This window comes from Zootoca vivipara, chromosome 8 (assembly GCF_963506605.1).
Source record: "Zootoca vivipara chromosome 8, rZooViv1.1, whole genome shotgun sequence".
NCBI lineage: Eukaryota > Metazoa > Chordata > Lepidosauria > Squamata > Lacertidae > Zootoca > Zootoca vivipara.
Window position 1 is genome coordinate 49,479,188 of NC_083283.1, and position 24,308 is coordinate 49,503,495.

Here is a 24,308-nt window from a genome sequence, read left to right on the forward strand (position 1 = left end):
AGTTTTATTTAAAAAGTATTCGTGTTACTTGTTTTAACTTTCTATGTAAGCATTATAAAGCTGAAAGGGAATAGATTATATGGAAAATGTTTGCGTTTTCTATTCTACAGCATTTTTCAGGTGAGAAGTGGTAGGAGCATCAATAAAAATAATTGTTGCAAACAAAATATATTTAAAAGCTGTATCTTAACTGGGAAAATGCACATATCAGATTACATACTGGATTTAATGGAGGTCGAGATCGGATAAAGTCCAAGATAATATCATGAGCACTCTTTTTTAATCGTGGAGGGATATCCCCATTGACCTGAAAGAGAGAAAACTAATGTTTTTTCTGCACATCTGTATCATCTGGTAATTTGAAAATGGAAACAGGGCAATGCAAACTAAAACCATCATAATCACTGAAACGCATCAGCAGTCTTCAATCAGCTAAGGGGTGCTGAAGATAATAACATGTTGTTTGACATTAAGAATTATCTTTGATGAATCAGACAAAAAATCCAGAACTATCACAACAGCCAATAGGAAGCAAGGCACAATGGGACGAATTCTGCTTGCTGCAGGTGTTGGCAACCTCCACCCACATATTGCCTGCATTTCACCCATCCACCCAAATTGCCAAAATGAACATAACAGCAGCTGCTGGTCCAGCATTCTATTCTCATATAGGCCTGAAGGCCACAAACAGAATGTATGAGTGCAAGAGCACTTTCCCCACTTGTGATTCCCAGCCTCAAAGGTGTTATATGCCCTAGAAGGCTTTTTCCGTCTGGTCTGTCTGTCTGTCTGTCTGTCTGTCTGTCTGTCTGTCTGTCTGTCTGTCTCTCTCTCTCTCTCTCTCTGTGTGTGTGTGTGTCTCCCTCTGTCTGTTTCTTTCTCTCTTTTACTTACACACACACACACACACACACACACACACACACACACACACACAGACCTTTGGGCTCTCAAATTTCAGCGGCGCCCCATGCGATGCTAAAATTCAGCACCCCTGCCTCTCGTGCTCTGTTCTACACCATTGTTGCAGCATCCCCTGTGGCACCAGGACCCAGCACGGACAAACCAGTCGCACTGCCTTTAAAACCGTCTCTGCACATAACATGGAAGAGGAAGTAATTTCTAGAGGAGTGGTCTACAGAACAAGAGTGGGCCTGCAATGTCCAGAGGTCTGTATAATGCCATCTATAAAAGCTGCAGGGTCTCCACCACTATTCTACGGCTATGTGTGGAATCATAAACTTGATTTTCACCAAAAGACACAGTGAAAGGTGGTCTTTTCTTTTTTAACTTGTGTTGTCACAGCTTACCATAACTTTCCTTAAGGTATAGCGTTTGGATCGAATATCATCCATCAGCATCTCATATGGAGTGAGCTGATACTCTATGGGAAGAGGATTGAACTGACGTTCTTTAACTTTCTTCAGTTTCACACCATCTCGCAAGTCTCGCATGACCTGCACCCAAAACTGAGCCTGAAGAATCAAGAACATTAATATTTTTCAGAATCCATGATCAAATGTAAGCCCACTAAGAAAAATAACTAAGCTGATCCAAAACATAATGATCACTAGTTTAAATTAACTTTTATAACTTTTTCTTAATTGTGGTTTTAAACATAAAAATTTATAAGCTTTTATAGATATTATAGAAATTGTATAGATGATGTTTATAAATTTATGGTGTTTTTATTGTACACTACCACAATATGTTTAAAGAGTTGGAGGTTTGGAAACATGCTTATCAATAAATAAAAACACATGAACAGTAAAAAAAAAAAAAACACTCCACAATCGTATACAATATTTGGCCACAATACTTAGTGTATTATTTACAAGGCAGTATTACCCAATCAGCAGTTTTTAAATCATCAAGATCAGAGTCATCAGTTCTTCCTCTGTCCATTTCCTGCATCTTCTTCAAATTCTGCAGGTTAAAATAAAAGGTAGATATGTTGCAATGAAACAGCAGCAGTATGGTCAGAATAGGTCAGAACCAGCACTTTCATAACCAAAAGAGGTTTTACACTAATGGAACGGCATCTTTGAATCTCAGCCAATATATTTGCAATGTGGGCAACAGATGATGAATAAAGTGGGGCCCAGAATCAAAATGGTAGAGACAGAGAAAGGAGGGGCACAGGCAAGAAGGTTAATGAAAGGGGTTACAGTTGTTGTAGTTCTCCCTTCTGGGTTTGATGTCAATGCAGGACTCCAATAATGGACTCTGGCTTATCAGTGTTGGATCAGTGGTTGCTAAAAATGTTGTTATCCATGACTTGATTCAGGATGACACTGCTGACCTGAGATCTAAGAGGGTGGTATCAGCCTTGAAGCATGTGCAACTGGCTAGCTGCTTCTAGGCAGTTAAATTTATTACCTTTAGAAGATCTATATGATCTAACACTGGGGCCCCCAAAAGTGAAGTCTATAGGTTGAGAAGGAGGTCCTCTTTGGTGGGGTACCCATATACCTAATATGAAATGTATTTGAACATCCTGCCCTATCTCCAGGCTATTCACCATACTACTACTGCTGCTGCTACTACTACTAATAATAATAAATAGCTGACATTTGTGTAACATTTTCAGATGTTAAAAGCACTTAACTAGTTGTAATATTTACAACAACCTTATAATCAACCACAAAGCTTAGGGCTTGCCGATCAGAAGGTCGGCGGTTCGAATCCCTGTGACGGGGTGAGTTCCCGTTGATCGGTCCCAGCTCCTGCCCACCTAGCAGTTCAAAAGCATGTCAAAGTGCAAGTATATAAATAGGTACCGCTCCGGCAGTAAGGTAAAAGGGCGTTTCCGTGTGCTGCTCTGGTTCGCCAGAAGCGGCTTAGTCATGCTGGCCACATGACCTGGAAGCTGTATGCCGACTCCCTCGGCCAATAATGCGAGATGAGTGCCGCAACCCCAGAGTCGGTCACAACTGGACCTAATGGTCAGGGGTCCCTTTACCTTTACCTTATAATCAACCTTATATACTTGTAATATAAGGAATGAAATCTGTTCATCTGTTGTTTAAATTGGTTTATCACTAGATTTCTAGACCTGACCTTTTTAAAGGTACTTTATTTAACTTGATGTAATAATGTCATAATAGTCACAGTTTCTGTCAGATGAAGCCATGTGCATATGTCCCCCTTCTATTGTTTCCTTATTATTTCCTGCATCTATATATGAATCTTTCCACCAAGGAGATTTGATTGTACTCTGCTCTGCTTAACACTAGAAATCTCTGCACCACTGCCAATTGAAAGTTTTGTATAAATAATGTGACACATTCCATTATAATTTCACCTAACTAAAACCTGAATTTCACTCACTGTTGTTTCGGGTAAATAAACTAACTTTTTGCTAAGAACATGTTGTAAAAAGCTGCTGAAAATTTAATGATCCCAGAAAAGGTTGGCATCTGTTGGGAAAGATAATACAGGGAAATCTCCCTTGAGATCATTTGAAAGCTTGAGCCATTGAGAGAGATTGTATTTCCTTCTTTATTTTAAAGAAGATTTGCTCAAGTTTTACTGCTTTCTATACAAAAGGACAGGTAATAGACAGTTTGGATGCTTGATGTGTAAAGTCTATTGAGTAAGCGTTTTGTTGTGCTGTTTGTATTACAGAATTGTAAAACCAATTCACCCTGACTGTTTTATTATGATGAAAAGTAATGAAAATGAACATTAGTGCACTAAGTTTCATGGCAAGAGGTTTAATGACATCACTACTTCCAGCAAATTAGTCATGTGCACAGTCAGCGTCTGCAAAAATTATGCAGAACAAGTTTCTACTGAACTCAATCTGGGGGGGGAAAGGTTTGTAATTCTGAACAAAATGCAATGAGTGCACTTCCACAGCAGGCTCACCACACAAATTATATACATCTCTACACATTCTAGTTTTATCATATCAGCAGGAAAAAATAGACCCTGTGGATGACATTGAACAGAAGTTGAATCCTCAAATGAGATTTGTTGAATTGACAGGAAATGGCTCATTCTTTATTGAACCAAAGGTCACTGCAGCATTAAATCATAGCGCACACTCTAAACCTCTCCAGAGAGCAGTTATTTTAAGAGCTTTCTGGTCACCACAAATTTAAGTCTATCAATGTTTCTAACAGACCACTTATAAGAGAAATGCTAAAAGCTGCAATATTAACTTCACTTACCTGGAAGTAAGCTCCACTGAATTAAGTAGGACTTACGTCTGAGTAAATAAGTTTAGGATTGTACTGCAAGTCACTGTCAAATCTCTGTCGTCAAAAGGCTAAAGTTACCAAAATCAGAGTGCCATTTTAATATCTAACTTTCATTCAAAATTTCTCTACTATATTTGCAAATGTGTGCTTAATATTAACTGTTCCACTATTCTATGAAAGCTCAGCATTTGTCTCATATTTAAGTATGTGCATATTTAAGTATTTGATCCCATTACATATTTCATTCACTCTTAGGGCTGGATTCAGTTAACCTGTTCCTCCAGTGGAAGCCAGCACAAGGATTCCTGCTAGTGCAATGAGGCTTTCCCCTCTTCCCAAGCATCCTCCATGCGTCACACAAATCTGCTCTGGAGGGTCAGGAAAACCCCCAGTACAGCATACAGTGGGAGGAGAGGGGAGATAATTCTGCTGGTCCAGCAGAAATGCTTGTAGTGATTGAACAATCTATTTATTGTTGTATTGAATTTCACCCTTAAATATTTAATTTTATCACAATGCCTGCATAATTAATTTGTGTTGTAGAGTAGATCCGATGGAATTAATGAACCTAAGTGATTAACATCAATGAATTTACTCTGAGTAGAACTAGCACTGAATACCACCCTTTATTTTTATTTAGCTGAGAGTTTCTTATGTGCAGTACCCAGATACTGAGCAAAGTTGAAACTGTAAGAGTATGAAATGAAACGAAATAGACAAGAGGATAAATCTGTTGAAACTGAAGAACAGAAATATTGTTGAAGAGGAATAACAAAAAGAAATAGGACCAGTTTGAATGAGCCACTGGGAAACCAGCTCCAGTTGCCCACCCCCCCGCCTCCCAGGAGGAGACAGAGGAAAAGGAAGGGCAAAACCACACACAAACTGCCCTGACTGGGGCACACAAATGAAGGGTGAGAATCCAGGAAGAGAAAATACATTGAGGAACCCAAAGAGTCCAATATACACACACAGCAGAGCATGGAAGAGGAGAGCAGACAAAAATAAGGAAAACCATTTACATATCACTATGGGAACATTTCATATCACTAGAAAGGTTTGAATATAGGAATATTTCCAGAGAGAGTAAAAGCCATAGGTAGAGTAGGTCTGGAAGAGGACAAGGAAAAGCTCTAAAAATCCTACCTATCAAGTCCAGTGGGAAGCATCATCATTACAACAGAATGGCCTCCAGGCTATTCTGGCAAAAATTACCTTTTTGACACACTGTGTGTACATATTAGTGTACAGAAGAACAAAACAAGTCTAAAAAATGAGTAAAGCAAACACTCATGACTTTTACCATGCTTACCTCTCTTGCACTTTTAATTCTGGCCAAGAATGTGTACAGCTCCATTGTTTCTGCAAATAGTGCCCGGCACACTGCTTGATAGTGATTTGGTGCATCTGATCGAGTTGGTAGATGAGCAGCACAGAGCTAGGGGGAAACAAATGTTTTAGTGATATAAGCATCATTGTTCTTGCTCTATTATTATTATAGTTACATTTGTATACTGCCCTTCATCTAAAGATCACAAAGATCACAAAATATATAAAGCAAAAAACAAAAACAAACCAATAATGCCCTTCTTACAAACACATTTAAGGGCTATAGAATGTTCAATCAGCCAAAGGCATAGTTACAGAGAAACATTTTTGCTGGGCGTCTGAAGATACATAATGAAGGAGCCAGGCAACCCTCCCTGGGGAGAGCATTCCATAAATAGGGAACCACCACAGAAAAGGCTTGTTCTTTTGCTGCTGACCTCTGGGGCTCTGGTGGAATGGGCACACAAAGATTATGATTGCAGGGTCCAGGTTGGTTCATGTGTGGTCCTTGAGATATTGTGGTCCTGAGCCATTTAGAAAGAGAACCTAAAATGCCTGCACTTAAAATATTATCAAATACTGTATACAAATGTGTGCATGCACGCACCCACATACCATTTGTACTACCTACAATGCATGCTTATCATGTAATTTGATTATTCTATCACTTGGTAGACATGGAATAAGACTGGAATGTGATACGGTCTGTACATAAGCTGAATACAGTACAACAGGAGCAAAAAACAGAAGTGGAAGTGCTGCTTAACTAAATTTCTATGGGAAGTTTTTATTTTCAAACAGCTTCTGGGATGCCTAGAAACTGGGCTGCGGTGTTCAGTTTTTGCTTAGATCACTAAGAAGATTAGAGCATTTCCATCTACATTCAGAGGTCACATTATGTAAACAGGGGAGTTGTTATGTACTGAGCTGAATCCTAGAACAATAGGATTCAGAATCAGCGGGAGCTACCCAATCCAACTCCAGGTGGAAGTGAATCCGCAACCTGATTGGCCTGCTGGAGCAGCCAATCAGGCGGCTGGCAGAAGTGAATCTGCTACCGGATTGGCCTGTAGGAGCAGCCAATCAGGCTGCAGGCAAAAGTCAATCCACAATATAATTGGCCCACAGGTGTAGCCCTGAAGTAGCCAATCACGCAAGGCCCATTGTGTAAATAATGTATATAAGCAGATGGTTTTGGGAAAAGAGCCATTCGTCTTCTCTTCTCCTCCTTGATGACTATGAGCTGAATAAAGAGCATGAAATTCACTCTTGACTCCGAGTATATTTCACTGGCGACGAAGGTGGGATCCTGCTGAGCTGACCGCCACCACGCACTGCACCGCAGCACCGCCACCTGCTGCACCGCTGCATCGCACCGTGCATCCAGGCTTCAGCTCCAGGACCCAAGGAACCCAGAATGGCAACCGACAGCAGCTTCTCGCCATTCAAACCAGCATCAGGAGACTGGGAAGGGTACGCCGCCCGTTTCAACTTCCTCCTGCAAGCGAAAGAAGTCACCAACGATGCCATGAAGAGGGCGACATTCTTCAGCGTCTGTGGAGAGGAGACGTTTGAAATCGCCCTGGCTCTCCTTGCACCTAGAGATGTCGCTACCGTCTCTTACAGAACAATAATGGAACGGCTGAAGGAGCACTTCTCACCACAGCCCTCGGTGGTAGCTTGCCGAAATGCCTTCTACGCAAAACGGCAAGCCCCGGGGGAAACCATAACTGGGTTTGTGACCTCCCTCCGCCAAGCCGCCCGGTTATGCAACTTCTCAGAATTGGAGAACATGCTTCGTGACCGCCTCGTCGGTGGCCTGAGGGATGAGATGTTGCAACGACGCCTCTACGCCAAAAAAGACCTCACGTTCCAGATTGCTCTGGAGGAAGCCCTGGCAACCGAAGCCGCCGAGAGGTCAACGCAAGAGGCACGACCGGCCCCGCCATCCCAACCGAGGGTCTACCACGAAGACCTCACCGACGAATCCGAATCTGACAGGGAGGAAGTACACCGAGTACAGCGGCGCACTCAAGCAGCACACACACCACAGCAGCCTCGACGAGAAGGAGGGAACTGTGCAAGCTGCGGGGAGAACCACGAGAGGAGGACCTGTCGTTTCCGCAACGCAGAGTGCAGGCAGTGCAGAAAATTGGGACACATCGCCCGGGTGTGTCGGGCTCGACTCACCCGTCGACAAGCATCAGATGACCGACCCAGGAGCCCCAGGTCACACGGCACCATGCACCAAGGCAACTCGACGGAGATCACGGACTACCAGGTATTCCAGTTGCCCCATCCCAGCACAGAGAAAATTTATATAGAGGTACAGATAGAGGGAGCCCCATGCCGCATGGAGCTGGACACGGGTTCAACTCTATCCATAATCTCGGCCCGAACATTAAGGGAACTGTGCCCTAATGGGGGTCCCAAACTAAGGCCGGCCCCATTCACTCTCCGGGACTTCCAGAAACGTAAGGTCCCTACTATGGGGGTGGGGACCTTCAGGGTGCAATATCGAGGGCGAAAGCAACAATTGGACTTGCTGGTAGTTAAGGGCCCCTACGTTAGCTTACTGGGACTGGCATGGTTTGGACCTCTGGGGCTAGCCGTTACCGGGGTGAACCGCACTAGCTTACAAGTGGACGTGGACGCCATATGCAAAGAGTTTCCAGGGGTTTTCGATGGGGCATTGGGACGATATACAGGACCCCCCATTGCCCTACAGCTAGACCCCGCTGTACGACCCATCAGGCACAAGGCCCGCCGGGTCCCGTTTGCCCTGAAACCCCGCATAGACGAGGAATTGGACCGGCTTGTGGAGCAAGGAGTGCTGGAGCCAGTGCCCAACGCCCCCTGGGAAACTCCAATTGTCACACCCGTCAAGCCTAACGGTTCGGTCCGCATCTGTGCAGACTACAAATGCACCATAAACAAGGCTCTCACGGCCCATGCATACCCAGTGCCAGTGGTCAGCCATGTCCTCGCCACCCTGGCTGGGTCAAAAATCTTTGGCAAACTGGACTTGGCCCAAGCGTATCAACAGTTGCCTGTGGACGAAGCCACAGCAGAGGCTCAGACGATTGTGACGCACAGAGGGGCATTCAGAGTAAAGCGGCTGCAATTTGGCGTTAGCGTGGCACCAGGCATATTCCAGAATCTAATGGACTCTCTCCTTAAAGGGATTCCTGGTGTCACCCCCTTCTCCGATGATGTACTGATCGCCGGGCCCACACCAGAGGAATTTGAGGACCGCCTCCGCTCCGTCCTGCACCGTTTCCAGACGGCGGGCCTCAAGGTGAAGCGGGAAAAGTGTTTACTGGGAGTGCTGCAGGTGGACTTTCTGGGATTTAAGGTGGACGCAGAAGGGGTCCATCCAACCGGTGACAAGGTACGGGCCATTTGTGAGGCCCCAGCGCCCAAGAGCAAGCCCGAACTTCAGTCATTCTTGGGACTATTGAACTTTTACCATGCCTTCCTTCCCCATAAGGCAGCGGTAGCGGAGCCCCTACACAGACTCCTAGATAAAAGGGCCCCTTGGGTGTGGGGCCAGCGACAAAGGGCCGCATTCCAGGCAGTCAAGGACTTGCTCGTCTCGAACTCGGTCTTAGCACACTTCGACGAGAGGCTGCCAGTGGTGCTGGCATGCGACGCCTCTCCCTATGGCATCGGCGCTGTCCTGGGACACCAACTCCCGGATGGAAGAGAGGTGCCGGTGGCATACTTCTCCCAGACGCTTGCTGCAGCCGAACGAAACTACTCACAGATTGACAAGGAGGGTCTGGCAATCGTGAAGGGCGTAAAAAAATTCCATGATTTCTTGTACGGGCGGCCCTTTACCATAGTGACTGACCACAAGCCGTTGCTTGGCCTGTTTGCCCCTGAGAAGCAGACCCCCCAAGTGTTGTCTCCACGTGTCCTCAGGTGGTCAATTTTCCTTGCCGGCTACCAGTATGCACTAATCCACCGCCCTGGGAAGGCGATGGGCCACGCAGACGCCCTCAGCAGACTACCACTACCAGAAACAGGCCCCGACCCAGCGCCTGCGCAAGAGGTTATGACCCTGGAGCTGCTTCCCGACCGACCCATTCAGGCACAAGAAGTTGCGCACCATTCCACAAAAGATAGGGTCATCTCCCGGGTCCTGGACTGGGTGTGGCGAGGATGGCCCAGCAGCAGCCCCGGGCCAGAATTCGCTGGCTACACAAACCGCAAACATGAACTGTCGGCCCACAAGGGGTGCCTGTTATGGGGAAGCAGGGTTGTTGTTCCCCAGCCCCTCCGCAAAAGGGTCCTCACAGCCCTACACGAGACACACCCAGGGGTAGTGAGGATGAAGGCCCTTGCCAGGAGTTATGTGTGGTGGCCGGGGATTGACAGAGAGATAGAGGCCTGGGTCCAACACTGCCAGACCTGCCAAGAATCCCGCCCGGATCCCCCAAGGGCCCCAGTCCAGCCCTGGGAGTCCGCCCGACATCCATGGTCACGCTTGCACGTGGACTTCGCTGGCCCCTTCCAGGGAAAAACATTCTTCATAGTGGTGGATTCCTACACCAAATGGCTGGAGGTCGCACTGGTACCATCCACTTCTACGGCGGCAGCCATCCGGGTACTACGTAAGCTGTTTGCGACCCACGGACTCCCTGACACCCTCGTCTCGGACAATGGAACCGCATTCACGTCAGAGGAGTTCCAGACCTTCACAGCGCAGAACGCCATCCGCCACATCCGCTCAGCACCATTCCACCCTGCCACCAATGGCCAAGCGGAGCGCATGGTGCGGACCACCAAGGACAGCCTCCGCCGCATGACACAAGGGGACTGGGAATACCGCCTTGCTGCATTTCTTCTAGCACAGCACAGCACCCCAAGCACAACGACGGGCCGGAGCCCAGCTGAATTACTAATGGGCCGGCGCCTTGCAACTAGACTGGACCGACTTCACCCCGACAGAGCTCAGGATGAGGTAGTGGTGGGGAAAGGCAGGAACCCCCGGACATTTGTGGCCCAGGACCCAGTGTATGCAAAGAATTTTGGGGCAGGCCCAGCATGGGTACCCGCCACAGTCACCAAGGTGACCGGTCCCGTGTCGTACGAGGTACTAACGGAAGGGGGGCAATGTTGGCGCCGCCACTGCGACCAGATACGGCGACGATTCCCAGGAGGAACCCGGGAGGAGAGCGGGACAGAGGGGTCCCAAGGGGACAGCAGGGCAGTGAGGCCTGTAGAGCGAGAGGGGTGGGCAGAGGAAGCAGAAGCAGTAGGCACAGAGGGGCGCCCCGAGGCTGGAAGGACACCGGAACCAGAGCTACAACCTAGTGGTTCAGTGGCGCCAGACCAAACAGCCCCGGCACAGCCAGCAGCCTCGGAACACGAGCCAGAACCAGAACCCCTGACCAAGGAACACCCCAGGCCACAACGCACACGGAGGCGGCCAGCAGACCTTGGGGACTACGAATGCAACTTCCCGGGCAGGACTGGAACTTAGAGGGGAGGGGTGTTATGTACTGAGCTGAATCCTAGAACAATAGGATTCAGAATCAGCGGGAGCTACCCAATCCAACTCCAGGTGGAAGTGAATCGCAAACCTGATTGGCCTGCTGGAGCAGCCAATCAGGCGGCTGGCAGAAGTGAATCTGCTACCGGATTGGCCTGTAGGAGCAGCCAATCAGGCTGCAGGCAAAAGTCAATCCACAATATAATTGGCCCACAGGTGTAGCCCTGAAGTAGCCAATCACGCAAGGCCCATTGTGTAAATAATGTATATAAGCAGATGGTTTTGGGAAAAGAGCCATTCGTCTTCTCTTCTCCTCCTTGATGACTATGAGCTGAATAAAGAGCATGAAATTCACTCTTGACTCCGAGTATATTTCAGGAGTCTTGCCAGCTTCTCTCTCTGGGTTCATTCTCATTTGAGTAGGGAGCACAACTCTCCCAGCCAGCCTGGTGCTAACAGAAATCACAACTATCAGGAAAGATCAAACAAAACTTCTGGCTCCATTTGAATGTACTTCATCAAGAGTGAAACCAAATTACAACAAAATATTCACAACTGACTGACTTCTCAGAGCTCACTTGGCTTCTAAATAAGCATTTTCAGATAAAGCCTTGAAATCTGCACCATAACAACTCAGTCTGTCTGGGATCAGAGTTCAAAAGATACATGCTTGCTTCCACTTCTAATCATCATGTGAAAAGAGCTGTATTACTGTTCTCTTTTCTCTAGAGAGTGAAAAAAATTCTTTCCCATGGGACCAAAAAGCCCAACTAATGACAATTCTCTGATTAAGCAGCAAAAATATAGCCTGAATAACGTCATGCATTTGCTGTAGAAGTGAAAGGTAAAACACATTTCACCAAATCTCAATTTCAGAGGCAAAGGCCTTATGTGAGCCCCTCACTTCAACCATGGGAGATGGAAACATGCCATACACCCTCCATGTTGTGTATTTTTATTCACACGGTTAAAATCTATTTACTGGTCCTTGCCTTTCCTCTCTGATACTAATACCATGCTTTCAGACACACAGGCATTTGTGATAAGAAAATCAGGCAGCTGTCGCTTCCCTAAGTCATTTCTCTTCTTCTACATCGGGGTGGGGAACCTCCTGCTCCAGGCCAATCTTGGCCTGCCAGGAGGTCCAATTTGGCCCACAAGGCAACTTTATCCAAGTCGCCCATCAGCTGACGTCACTGGCGATATCAGATGATAGGTAAGAGGAGAGGGTTTAATCCTGAATTGGCTGCATGCCCTGTTCCAAGCAGCAGGATTTAATCCCCACTCATTAGCTGATGAGCAGTAATTAAAGCGCTTCTCAAAAGCACTGCTTGAAACAGCTCCTGTGCTTCCTCTGTGTGAGAGAAGGCAGCAATGCAGTGGAGGAGAATAACCTGGTCTCCAGAAATGTTGTTAGACAGCCTTAGGGCCAAACTAGACAGGAGAACCATCACTGCTCTCCTATAATTAAATACAGTATATATATATATATATATATATATATATATATATATATATATATATATATGAGAAACTGCTTTATCCCTTATATACCCAGCAGGTCACTGTAGTATGTGGGAGAGCTTCTGCTGGAAATTCCAAAAACACCAGAAGCCCGCTCCACAGTGACTTGGAGCAGGACTTTTGGTGTAGTTTCCCACCTAAGGAGCAGCATTCTTGTCGAGATATGACAGGTGTCCACTATCTGCACTTTCTGGAAACAACTGAAGACACTTTTGTTCTTCACAGCTGGATGAAGGAAACTTTGCCACGGGCATTGATTTTATATTCTTTTGTTTTTTAAATACAGTACATCTACTTTTTGGTGGTTTCATTATTGTGCATCACTTTAAGATGCTTGAATAGAAGATTAATCAATTAATAGTAATGAATTTTAAAAAGCCACAAGCATAAATTGGGGCAATGGCACAGGGTGGTGTTTGTGTGTCCCCCAGTCTAAATTGGCTACCCTACAAAGCTGTGTTTTGCCCCACAAGGGAAAATATACAGGTACCTTGTGGGAACTAGTTATAGTATACATGCAGAGTCTGAATTATTGTCATTCTTCTATTTTTTGATTTTTTACCACCCTTCACCATAAGGTCCCAAGAGGGGTTACAGCAATTTAAAATTCAACATGAAAAACATTTTAAAATGATCATTTTTGCATAACTCTTTACATTTTAAACTAGAAAAGAAGTATATGAGTATTTTAAAATAAAAATAAAATTGAGCTGACATTTTCTTTTCTATTTTTAAAAGTTTAAATATAATTAAAAAAGAATAAGTCTTGCAAGGAAGAAACAAATAGTACATGTTAGACACAATAGTGTACTGTATAGTAATAATCATACTTGGTAATGAATAAAGAGCAGGATAAAAATATACTTCCAAAACGCCCACAAATTTCATAAATAAATATGCAATAATTTACTCTAGAGGAGAGGCCTATTTTCAGAGCAAGGTAGCTATTATTAGAATGGCATATAAAATGAATCTACTACATAATGTTAAGCAAGCAAAATGTGCAGCCATATTCTATTGCTTTAGAATTCAGATCTGCAGTTTATATATCCTTATGTAAGACATTAAAATGCTTCTCAGTATGTAGGACATGTTTTGTCCTTTGCTAGATTGTTTTCTCAGCCAAAAGACAGATTTCGAATTGCATGACCAGATGCAAGTTGTTATTTTGCTTTTTATAAGACACCAGAACAACGGACAGCTACTTGTGTATGCATGGGATAACGCCTTACTTGTAAACCTTTTGTCTTGGGGGTTAATTTATTCTCTCCAATTCAATTAATAGGGTCTAGAAGAAAATACCAAAGTTTTGCGGAAGAAACTTCAGGGGGGGGGAATCTGGTTATTGGCTTCCATTGTAACCATAATTAATACTGTGTTGGTACTTATAAACAATGTGTTATCCAGGAATGACATGAAATCTTCAGACTTCCCTTGATACTCAGTGCACTAAATATACTTTGTAGACTGAATGGCTTTAAACAGTGACTAAAACAAAGTCAGTCCTGGAGAAAAGGTGGAGAACAGTGGAATCAAATAACATGACATTTTGTTTCAGATTGTAGCTCAGTGTAGCACTTCGCAGGGATAATGCATTCTCTGTGTGGGGGAAGGGATTAACCACCTGGGAGATAGCAGATGGTGTATGGACCCTCTTAAGAGGATCCAAAAGAAGCCGAGCCTAGCATTACCTCAAGGACACAGCTGCGTATAAACTGCTATGGTAGGGAATGTATAGTAACATTGTGGTTAGTGGCTGAGATTAATTACTAACTTGGTCAAAGAACTAACATGGCCCTTTTTACACTGAAGTCTCTGACTGCATTACTGTGCACAGCTAAACATACTGATAATCATTTCCTATACAGCATCTACTACAACAACTAAAAGCACAGCATGGGTTAAACTGAGAAGCTTTGAGTTTGAGAAGGTTTGGAAAGTCCCAGGTAACCCTCCCCCCCCCCAAAAAAGAGAGGGACTAAGGGCTCACCCACACTGTCTAGGGCACAGGTCTTGGATTTCTGTGTCCAAGTGGTGGTGGTTGTTGGGTTTTTTTGTACTGCTGCTTTTTCCAGGAAAGCCCACTATTTACTGCTGACTCAGAACAAACGGTTGGTCAAAAAAACACACAAAAAAACCCTGCTCAGACATGGACCTAGAAATTCCAGACCTATGCCTAGAAAGTGCAGCAGAAAAGAAGTGTGGATGAGTCCTAAGAGCTGGATTCAGACTTGCATTTAGCTGAGTTCTGCTTGTGCTGGAGGAAGGAAGCCAGGAAGTGGAATAGTGTGAGGCACTGCAAGGACAAGGAAGAATAAATGAAGCTTGCCTCCTCACACCATTGGTCCTACAGGAAACCACTGATGGGTAATGACCCCTTCTGCTCACAGGCAGTATGGATCCAGCCCTATGAAACTGTTACCTGTTATGTTGTGGATGTTTTTTATGGGTGCTTTATTGTTAATTGCTTCACAGGAAACATATTATAAATGAAATGAATGAACGAATGAATTATATGGTTTATTGTTAAGATTTGATCTGAAAGGCAAAGATTTCAAGGTTAAAAAATAAGCAAAGTCACAATGGCATTTATTAGGGTTGCCATATTTCAAAAAGTAAAAGTTGTTGAGGCTTTTGTTAGGAAGAGCCTAAGCTTTTTTTAAAAAAACAAACCAAAAATAGTGATTTTAGTGTTGTCATACATCCGGGTTTTCCATGACATTTTGCCAATTCAGCAAAATTCCTCCCTACGACATTTTTACACCCAAAAACCAGGAAATGTCAGTATGCTTGTGTTATGTGAGCATTAGGGTCTAAAAGAACAAACCCCGAATCAGCATGCCACTGCTGTAATTTGTGTGTTATTGGGTCACTTCCAACTCTATGATTCTATGTGATGCCCATTTTTTCTGTTTTAAAAAAAGGTTTCTGAACATTTAATACTGCAGCCAGTCTGCATCCAAGTCAATGGAGCATGAAGCTTCTGCATGCAATTGTGTACTTGATTTGGCCTTGGAGAATGTCTGAAAGAGCAATTTTAGTAGAGTGATTTTTGCTGGAAAACAAGGACATTTTACTGTGAATCCAAAGCAGCCTCAACTTCATCTGCAACCTGCAATATTAACAGTAGACTACATTGCAAGACCACTGTAAACTGCTTTCCCCCAGCATGCCCATCCAACATACAAAGGAGAATGTAGTCTTTTCCTCCTCCTTTACTGCAGTTTGAAGAAAATCCTCCTTCTGAAATTATTATTCCTGTTAGCACCAAATGGGGATTTCCTCCCAAAGGAAAGAGCAGTTTCCAAGAAACAATATTCCCTCAGGACACAAAGCAAAGGAGAAAAGGGATTAAATTCCCCTCTTCAACTGGTGCAATCCCAATAATGGTCAGCTCTCCTTTACAGTGGATGGTCTATGCCACAGGTGTCAAACACAAGGCCCGGGGGCCTAATCCGGCCCGCCAGACCTCGTCATGTGGCCCGCGTAGCTGCCGCCAATAATGGCCGCTGACAGTAGTTCTGGAGCCTGCAATTGGCCGAGGGTCAAAACCGGGGGCGGGGCTGAAGGCGGAGGCCGGGGCGCTGGCCAGGGAATTTCAATTTCGAATGAGGCTGAGGGAGGCGGTGGCACAGCGGCTAGACGGGGAAGTGAGATGCAGGAGGAGGAGGAGGAAGCCCACCGAGGAGGTAGGAAAGCCCTACAGGCGCCTCCGGCAAAGTTGGTGCCGGGACGGAGCAGCGCTGGATTTTTTTTTGGCGGGCTTTGCTGTTGTCTCCGAGAGCGAGTGAGGCGGCACTGGGGAGCCGCCGCCCGCCGCTTCCCTTCCTCTCCTCGGCTGCATCCGGGAGGTGGGCGAGCGAGCGGGCGAAAGGGACGCGGAGTGAGCCTGAGGGGGAAATAGGTGAAGCGCAACAGCCGCTCTCTTGATTGAGCCGGGTTTCTCTTCCCTCTTCCCCCGTTTTCTCCTCATAGACACTCAGGAGGGTGCCTGGCTTTTGCTCTGCCCCCCACCCCCAAGCCGCCCTTTAGCTTCTCAGTTCCGGCGGAGCTGCTCCCCCGGGGGGGGGGTGGCCGGGAGGGAGGCGGCGGCGACGGCACGGGTTCCTGCTCTTCCCGCTCTGCCGCCGCCTCCTCTCAGCCCCTCGTGATGTAGGGCTCCAGATGGAGTCGCCTCGCGGTTTGAGTAGGTGGGAGGGGAATTTTTTTGGGGGGGGGAGGTTTTCAAGCCTCTTCTGCCTGCAGTCCCGGTAGGGAGAGGCGACGGCGAAGACGACAACAGCGCGGGTGGGGGGAAGAGCAGCTCTGAGGCGAAGATGCACGTCCACTGGGGCTGCCGCCGCCTTCCTCCTCGAGAAATCCGCTGCCCTCCCTCAGCGCGAGGGGAAGGGACTCTGGCGCTGAGGAGGGAGGATGCAAAAGCAAAGCAGGGAGTTGGCACTGCACCGCATGTTCCTGCCCCTCTCCAAAGCATGGGGTGGGTTGCAGCGTGTGGCATCCTGCCAAGCGGGGTTTGGGTGTGCGCAGGGCGGGAGAGGGAAGCCCTCTTTCCATCTGCAGGTTTTTAATCCCAGCAGTGGCTTTCTCCTTCCTGCCGAAGGTTTAGTTGAGCCCCCCCCCCGGAAGCCGTCGATCCCCACCTCTTGTTCAATTTTCCCTCATTTACATCCCCTCCCACACACGCGCCACGACGCAGGAATGTGATCCGCGTGGGGGCGGGAATGAGCTTACATTATTACAAAAAACAGTAATAATTGAATGCAGTGACAATAATTTATGATAATAAAGAGTGGACACATAGTCCTACAGACACAACCGGCCCTTTGAGGGTGACCAAACTGCTGATGCGGCCCCCGATGAATTTGAGTTTGACACCCCTGGTCTATGCATTCCAAATGTGTGCACTAAATGCACACATTTAATGCATTTAATGTCATGCTTAGTTCCCCCTAAATTTTTTAGACAATAAGGCATGTGTCCTCAGCAGAGATGAGCTTAATACTGAAAGGATTCTGAGATTAACTGGAATCATTAGGGCTCCATTCTTCTCAAATTTACTTAAGAAATAAGGATAACAGAAGCAAAACAGGTTTGCACTGGCAGACTAATATGTGGAATTTTCCACAATGTGAGTGAAAACTTGGATCTCCAACCTCAGAGCTATAGCAGAATCAATTGGACTGTTGTCTACTGTAACCAAAGGAAGAAACACTAGAACACAAACTCTATGCTAAGAGGTACAGTTTTCTATGTACTTCTACAGCACAATGATTTAAAATCATGTTTGCATAGGATGCCATTACAAACAGAAATCAAGTTTAAACTATCATGCAGATAATATGAATCATTCAACAAAATACAGGATGGAAGGTGGTGGTGAACAACAAGAACTAGAATTGAGAACAAGAACAAGAACTTGCTAGTTCCAAGTCTCAAAATCATAATTCAAAGGTAACTAATGCTATAATGTGCTTCAAAAACAATAATCTGGTGTATAATATTTCCTTTCTACAAAACACACAACTATTGTTTCCAATAAAAAAACCCCAGACTACACAGTCAGCAAATGTAATACCTAAAAGGTGAAGTAAATTCTGAAAAATAAGTCTGAACAGCTTATTCTGATAAGTTTTCTTTCTGTGGTTACTAACAATTGTGGAAGCATATCAGATAGTATGCTTCCAGTGAAGCTGCAAATTTAAGGCATACCTAAAGAATTAAGCCAGAAACAAGAGGAATGTTAAATGCCGATGGTTGACATTTCCATGGATGACATTTCCATGGACAATTATTGTTGGCCATTCTGTGATAGACAGTTACTTAAGATGCAAATATTTCATGATCACCCATTACTTTCACAAGAATGTATTTTATTCCCACATTATCTGTACATCATGCCTGGCTTCTGGAGACTTTCCAACTCAAAGTGTGAAAAGGAGAAGTTCCATAACACTGCCCAGACTCCTGTTGTATTACTGATGGATTTATAAATTTCTGTTTGCTTTGTCATTCTTTGCTTGTTAACTGTTTTTACTGAAATGTATACAGCAGCTATGACTTTGCATCGCACAAGCTATTCAAGAACTGCTGAATAATGTATTTTGTCCTTATTTACTGAAAAAGGAAAATTAATATACCGTGGTACATCGGGTTAAGAACTTGATTCGTTCTGGAGATCTGTTCTTAACCTGAAACTGTTTCTGTTCTCACCCTGAAGCAAAGTTCTTAACCCGAGGTACTATTTCTGAGTTAGCGGATTCTGTAACCTGAAGCGTCTGTAACCTAAGGTACCACTGTACATATTTCAAATAAAATGTTAATCGCTCTGTCAGTCATAGTGGCAAACATCAGAAGACTATTAATTGTGTTACTTTTCCAATTTCTGTGATTTTCTCTAGAGCCGCTCTTTAATCAGCACAGCTAAAACTTTAAGGACAGTAAAGTCTATGCTCAGGGATGAAAAGAAGAGATTGACTTGCTGATCCTCAATTCAGATTATTTGCTGTCTTATCCAATTTGCCTGGGTGGATTTAACACCATCATGCTGATAGTGAAACTGAAAGATGCAACCCATTCCACAGTGTACTTATTAGTGTTAAAGTCTGGACAGCAAAGGTGTTTGTACCATGAGATGAACTCACAGACAGATCAGATCAGCTTTGGAACTGATCAGTACAACTTGTCTGTCTGAAAGACAGGCACTTCATTCTGCTTTGCAATTACCGGTAGGTTTGTTTTGACAAGTGGCTATAACACTGCTATGTCACTAAGGGCCAAACTAGGTAAGACAATGAGGTCTATCTGATGTCATCTTTCACATTTTTTTACATTAAAAACAGTGGTGTGGAGGCTTAACTTAACTATTTTAAAAAGCTGCCATCTCCCTGCACAGGAACATATCAGCACATCATAAAAAGACAACTGCAAATATTAGTTCCCAATCACAATGCCTTTCAAATACATCATAGAGAAGTGTTCATATCTACTTCACAACCAAGAAAGCTGAATGCTGGAAGATTCAGGACAGATATAATAAAATATTTCCTCACACAGTGCACATGAAAATTGCTCCCACAAGATGACCTCCAACTTGGATGCCTTTAAAAGGGGATAAGACAAATTCACAGAGAATAAGGACTATCAGTGGGCTAGTAGCAATGATGGTTATGTTCTTCCTCTCTGCTGTCATAGGCAATATACCTCTTAATACCAGTTGCTGAGGGCCTTTTTGTGGGCCTCCCATAGGCATCAGGTGGGCCACTGTGAGAACAGTGCTAGACTGGATGGCATCTTGACCCGATCTAGTTGGACTCTTAGGTTTTTAAACAATCTTGAGATTGGGATGTTTTATTGCCACCCTAGGCACTATTGGGAGGAAGGGATAAACAAACAAACAAACACACACACACAAACAAATGTTCTGATGTGAGAATAATTTTGCAATAGCAATCAATTCCCTTTACTGATAATATTTTTGAGTACTACCAGTAGCTACATTACTCTCAGCAGCATATCCCTTCTTACTTTAAAATCAGGAAGGAGAGGTGGTTTAGTTCTCCATACAGTGGTACCTTGGGTTACAGATGCTTCAGGTTACAGACTCCACTAACCCAGAAATAGTACCTCAGGTTAAGAACTTTGCTTCAGGATGAGAACAGAAATTGCACAGCGGTGGCACAGCAGCGTCGGGAGGCCCCATTAGCTAAAGAGGTACCTCAGGTTAAGAACAGTTTCAGGTTAAGAACGGACCTCCGGAACGAATTAAGTTCTTAACCTGAGGTACAACTGTATATTGTTTGAGACTTAAACAGAAAAGGTGTTGCAGCCAAATTTAATTTAGCCCTCAGTTTTCTAAAATACTTTTTATTGAGTTCCTGGCCTCAATTTCTCTCAGTGAGAGGCTGACTGAGATTTCTCCCCTCAAACAACCCCAACATTCAGTGAATATTTTCAACCAAGGATTTATGCTGCAACTTGCTTCTTCTCTGTCAGTATCTGCACGAAAAGCATGCTGGCAGCAAGACAGCAGTGCAGAGCTCCTAGTTAATGTCCTGCCAAACAAAAAAAACTAGAGAAAGTAATCTTGAATATCCAATTTGCCAACTCAAACTCCCAAAGGAGCTACACTGCATTTCAGTTTGAAAAGCAAATTTGCCAAATCAGCTGCTGTAGCTGCAGTGGCACAAACTGACTGAACAGGCCTCTTTGATTTGCAGCTGTAGTAAGTTCTTTTTTTTAATTAACATGTATGATTTGGTAGTTATTAAACAACTTTCCCTGATGTATCTAAAATGCTACCTGCAAAATTCCCCACTATAAGAAACATGATTTGAGAAATAATCTTCTAAGTCAACAAAACCCATGAATCTGCACTGTTCTGACAGGGCCAGCCCTAAAATGAGGCAGAGTGAGGCAGCTGCCTCTGGCAGCAGATGCTGAGAGCTATGAGTGCCACGTGACCTGCCCTGTACTCCCTATGCTAATCTGCTGCCCTCAAGCGCAGTTCAAGACACTGTCCTTTCACCAATATTGCATCAAGATTCAGCTTCCAATCCAACTGGTTTCTTATGTGCCTTGGGGGAGGGCACCACTTTGTCCTTCGCCTCAGGCAGCAAAATGTTTTGTACTGGCCCTGCGTTCTGAACAAAGTGGACAGAATACAAGCTCGTGGGATGGTAGCTAATCAAGTCTTCTTTGGTATAGACAAAGCAAAATCAATGGGCAAGTCAACTAAGTGCATTGATTCCAATGGTCTACTTTGAGTATGATTTAATTGGCTATAACCCTACACATACACATGAGAGAGAAACATTGTTATTAAAAATAATGATAAAATCTACAGTAATATAAAGTTAGAAATTCCTAAAGGGATAGTATTTCCTCTCAACTCATATCCATTGAAAATATCACCTATGAGCTTGAACTCTTTTAAAATTTATGAGCCATCTAACTTTCAACCTGACCTTGCTTTACGAAACATATCTCTTAAAGTTAACAGTTAACAACCAAAACTAATGGTGGCTCACAGAAACTGCAGTTTGACACAGTTGATAGAGAACACAGAATTTCCCCTTTGAACAATGAAGCAAGAAAATTGCATAGCATAATTTCAGAAGTTTTCTTAACATAGCAATGCAAAGTACCCATTATGGTTCATTAAAGTGAAACTGTGTTTAGGATATGACAAGGTTATATATTCCAAGTACCCAATGGCTTAGGAAATGCGTTTTTTAATGGGAAACGAATCCTTTTTTGACATCAATGAACAGTAATGCACTCAAACTTTTATAAAACATTTGCTTCTGTCAGCAACGGATTCTGAAAGCACTTTTGAATATTAGCAGAGGAAAAGGGGGTCTGGAAATTGTTAAATAAATATACAGCAACTTCTTCAGACTACTGAAGATTTATATTGCAATACTGTAAAGCTTTAAGATTAATGTGTCAAGAGGTTTGAGTTAGATTAGCAGGACTAGAAATATAATTCAAATTCATGGATGACCTGAATACTTTCAGTTCTAAAAGTCTGTGTAAATAATATTAAATAAATTTGTATTGAGGTTTTAAGTATCTGAAGTTTTACATCAAACACTGTGGGTGTATACTAATATCCAGAAACAGATAAGATAGTCAGAGCTTAATCCACCACACTACCACCAGAGTTGTGCTCAATTTGTCATGCAGGAATTGCAGATACTCAAGGTTACCAAGATCTCTTCACCTACAGGTGGAGCTTTTTATGGTTACTCAGTAACATGGCGTTGTGCATATGCTCATGTTATTCTTTGCTTCATCATATATCCCAGACACGAGGCCATCCTTAGAGGCCCAGTTCTAGGGCTGATTCATGGTTATCTGTACAACTGGGAAAGGTATAGGTAATTGGTGTGTTTCAGTAGCAATCACCCATATGAACCTGTCAGAAAAGTACATATAGCCACATGCATTTCTTTAATGCAAAGTAAATGCTAACATGAACATACAGATTGATGTATTAATCTTTCCCCCCATCACTGAAGGTGTTAAAGAGGAATTATCCATGCCTGACTGAGCGAAGGTAAACTGACAACACTGTTCTGTATCTTGCTTCATTTGAATCTGTCATACATAAAATATGTAGCATCAACATATTTTGGTGGTAAAGAAGATTGGTCTGAGTTCAGAACTAAAGAGTCAACTATCTTCCCCACTACTCCAGCTCACTCCATAGCCCATACATATGTAGTAGGCTTTACTCCTTCCTGAGGCCGACTGTAAAGATGCTATCTAGAACTAAAAAAGAGAAAGAGAGAAAAGGGCATGGATGTGTGGAAGGGCAGCAAAGTAGCCCACATGCCTCCAACTATCTTCCTTACAGTGGTACTAAATTTGTTGTACATGCCTTCAGTAATGAATTTGTTAATAAAAGAGAACTGACACAAATATCACAACACAAAAAATGCCATTAGATACTACTACAGTGCAGTGCTGCAAAGTGCTACTCAATTGCTGCCACACAATACATGCATTAAGATGTTAATCTGGTTCAGATATGCAGACTTCTCTGTTAGGAGATTGTAGGAAAGTGGAATGCGATGAAGGTGTGTGGGTTGGGGAGAAAATTACATCAATGCAGTGGTGGAATTCCTAAAAGCATTAGCATTGCAGTTATCGCATCTGTACTCTAGACAAGCTGTTGAATAAAAAACAGAACAGAGACAAAATAACATTCTCTGTCCCTTTAAATACATATATTTGAAGAATAGTAGGTTCAAATCAGCAAGCAAATAGCTTATGGAACTTCTACCAGCAAATGAGAATGATCTGCTATGAGTAAGGATGCAATCCTAACAATAGGTTCACAGCTCTGTCATATTAAGCTGGCATAAATAACCAATCCTGGCTCAGACAGAGATACTCCAGTATAACTTTCTCATTGTGGTCCAGCTGGGGCTAAGCCGACTGACCTGAGACTGGCTGAACTTATGCCAGCACAAGCCCTGAAAAATGCGCATTCCAGGTGAGTAGCAAGGGCAAGACTAGGCAAGGGAAGACTTATGCTGGATCCTAACTCTGTTTAGCTTGGTTACGTGACCTGGCAACCCACTGGAACATACATCAGCAAAAAGAGTAGTGCAAATCAGATGCTATTTTAAAGGCTTGTTTTCCCTTTGCCAGGCTTCTGGATAGAGTTTGGATCTTCTGGTGCACTTTATCCTGACTTAACTTAAAGTGGCTTAATTACACTGGCTTCCCATATTTAGGACTACTCCCTAAGAGAGGGTGTCACAAGTACCGGGACATAATCTATAACCAGCTATAAATATGCTTTAGCAGCACACTATCCCTACAAACGGTGTTTCTGTGTGCTGCTCTGGTTCACCAGAAACGGCTTTGTCATGCTGGCCACATGACCTGGAAGCTGTACACTGGCTCCCTTGGCCAATAGAGCGAGATGAGTGCCACAACCCCAGAGTCAGTCACGACTGGACTTAATGGTCAGGGGTCCCTTTACCTTTACTATCCCTATGAAGGGTGTAGAAAAAACAATACCACAAAACTAATTCCACAGATCTCATTGTATGAAAAAACTGTGGACAAATGGTATTTTTATGTGCAGCATAGCAAGGCACTCAAATATACTACTGTACAAATATAAATAAAATGCCTGAAGGCCAATGAAGTTCAAACAAGACACACTAGTAACAGACCCACAAATTAAAACTGGGTTGCAGTAAAATCTCTATAAAAGTGAGAAGTCTGACTGGGAGAAA

General features: G+C 44.0%; 1 protein-coding gene across 2 annotated transcripts in view; it reads right to left on the reverse strand.

Annotated features, from left to right (window-relative positions):
* SPIRE1 (spire type actin nucleation factor 1) overlaps positions 1-24,308 on the reverse strand; it is a 92,000-nt gene that overhangs the window by 39,223 nt on the left and 28,469 nt on the right. For both annotated transcript variants that reach the window (XM_035125596.2, XM_035125597.2), the window contains exons 4-7: positions 5,518-5,643; positions 1,849-1,926; positions 1,311-1,475; positions 221-307 (exon numbers count right to left, since the gene is read on the reverse strand). In XM_035125596.2, the coding sequence (XP_034981487.2) occupies positions 221-307; positions 1,311-1,475; positions 1,849-1,926; positions 5,518-5,643 (456 nt within the window). The remainder of the gene's footprint in view (positions 1-220; positions 308-1,310; positions 1,476-1,848; positions 1,927-5,517; positions 5,644-24,308) is intronic.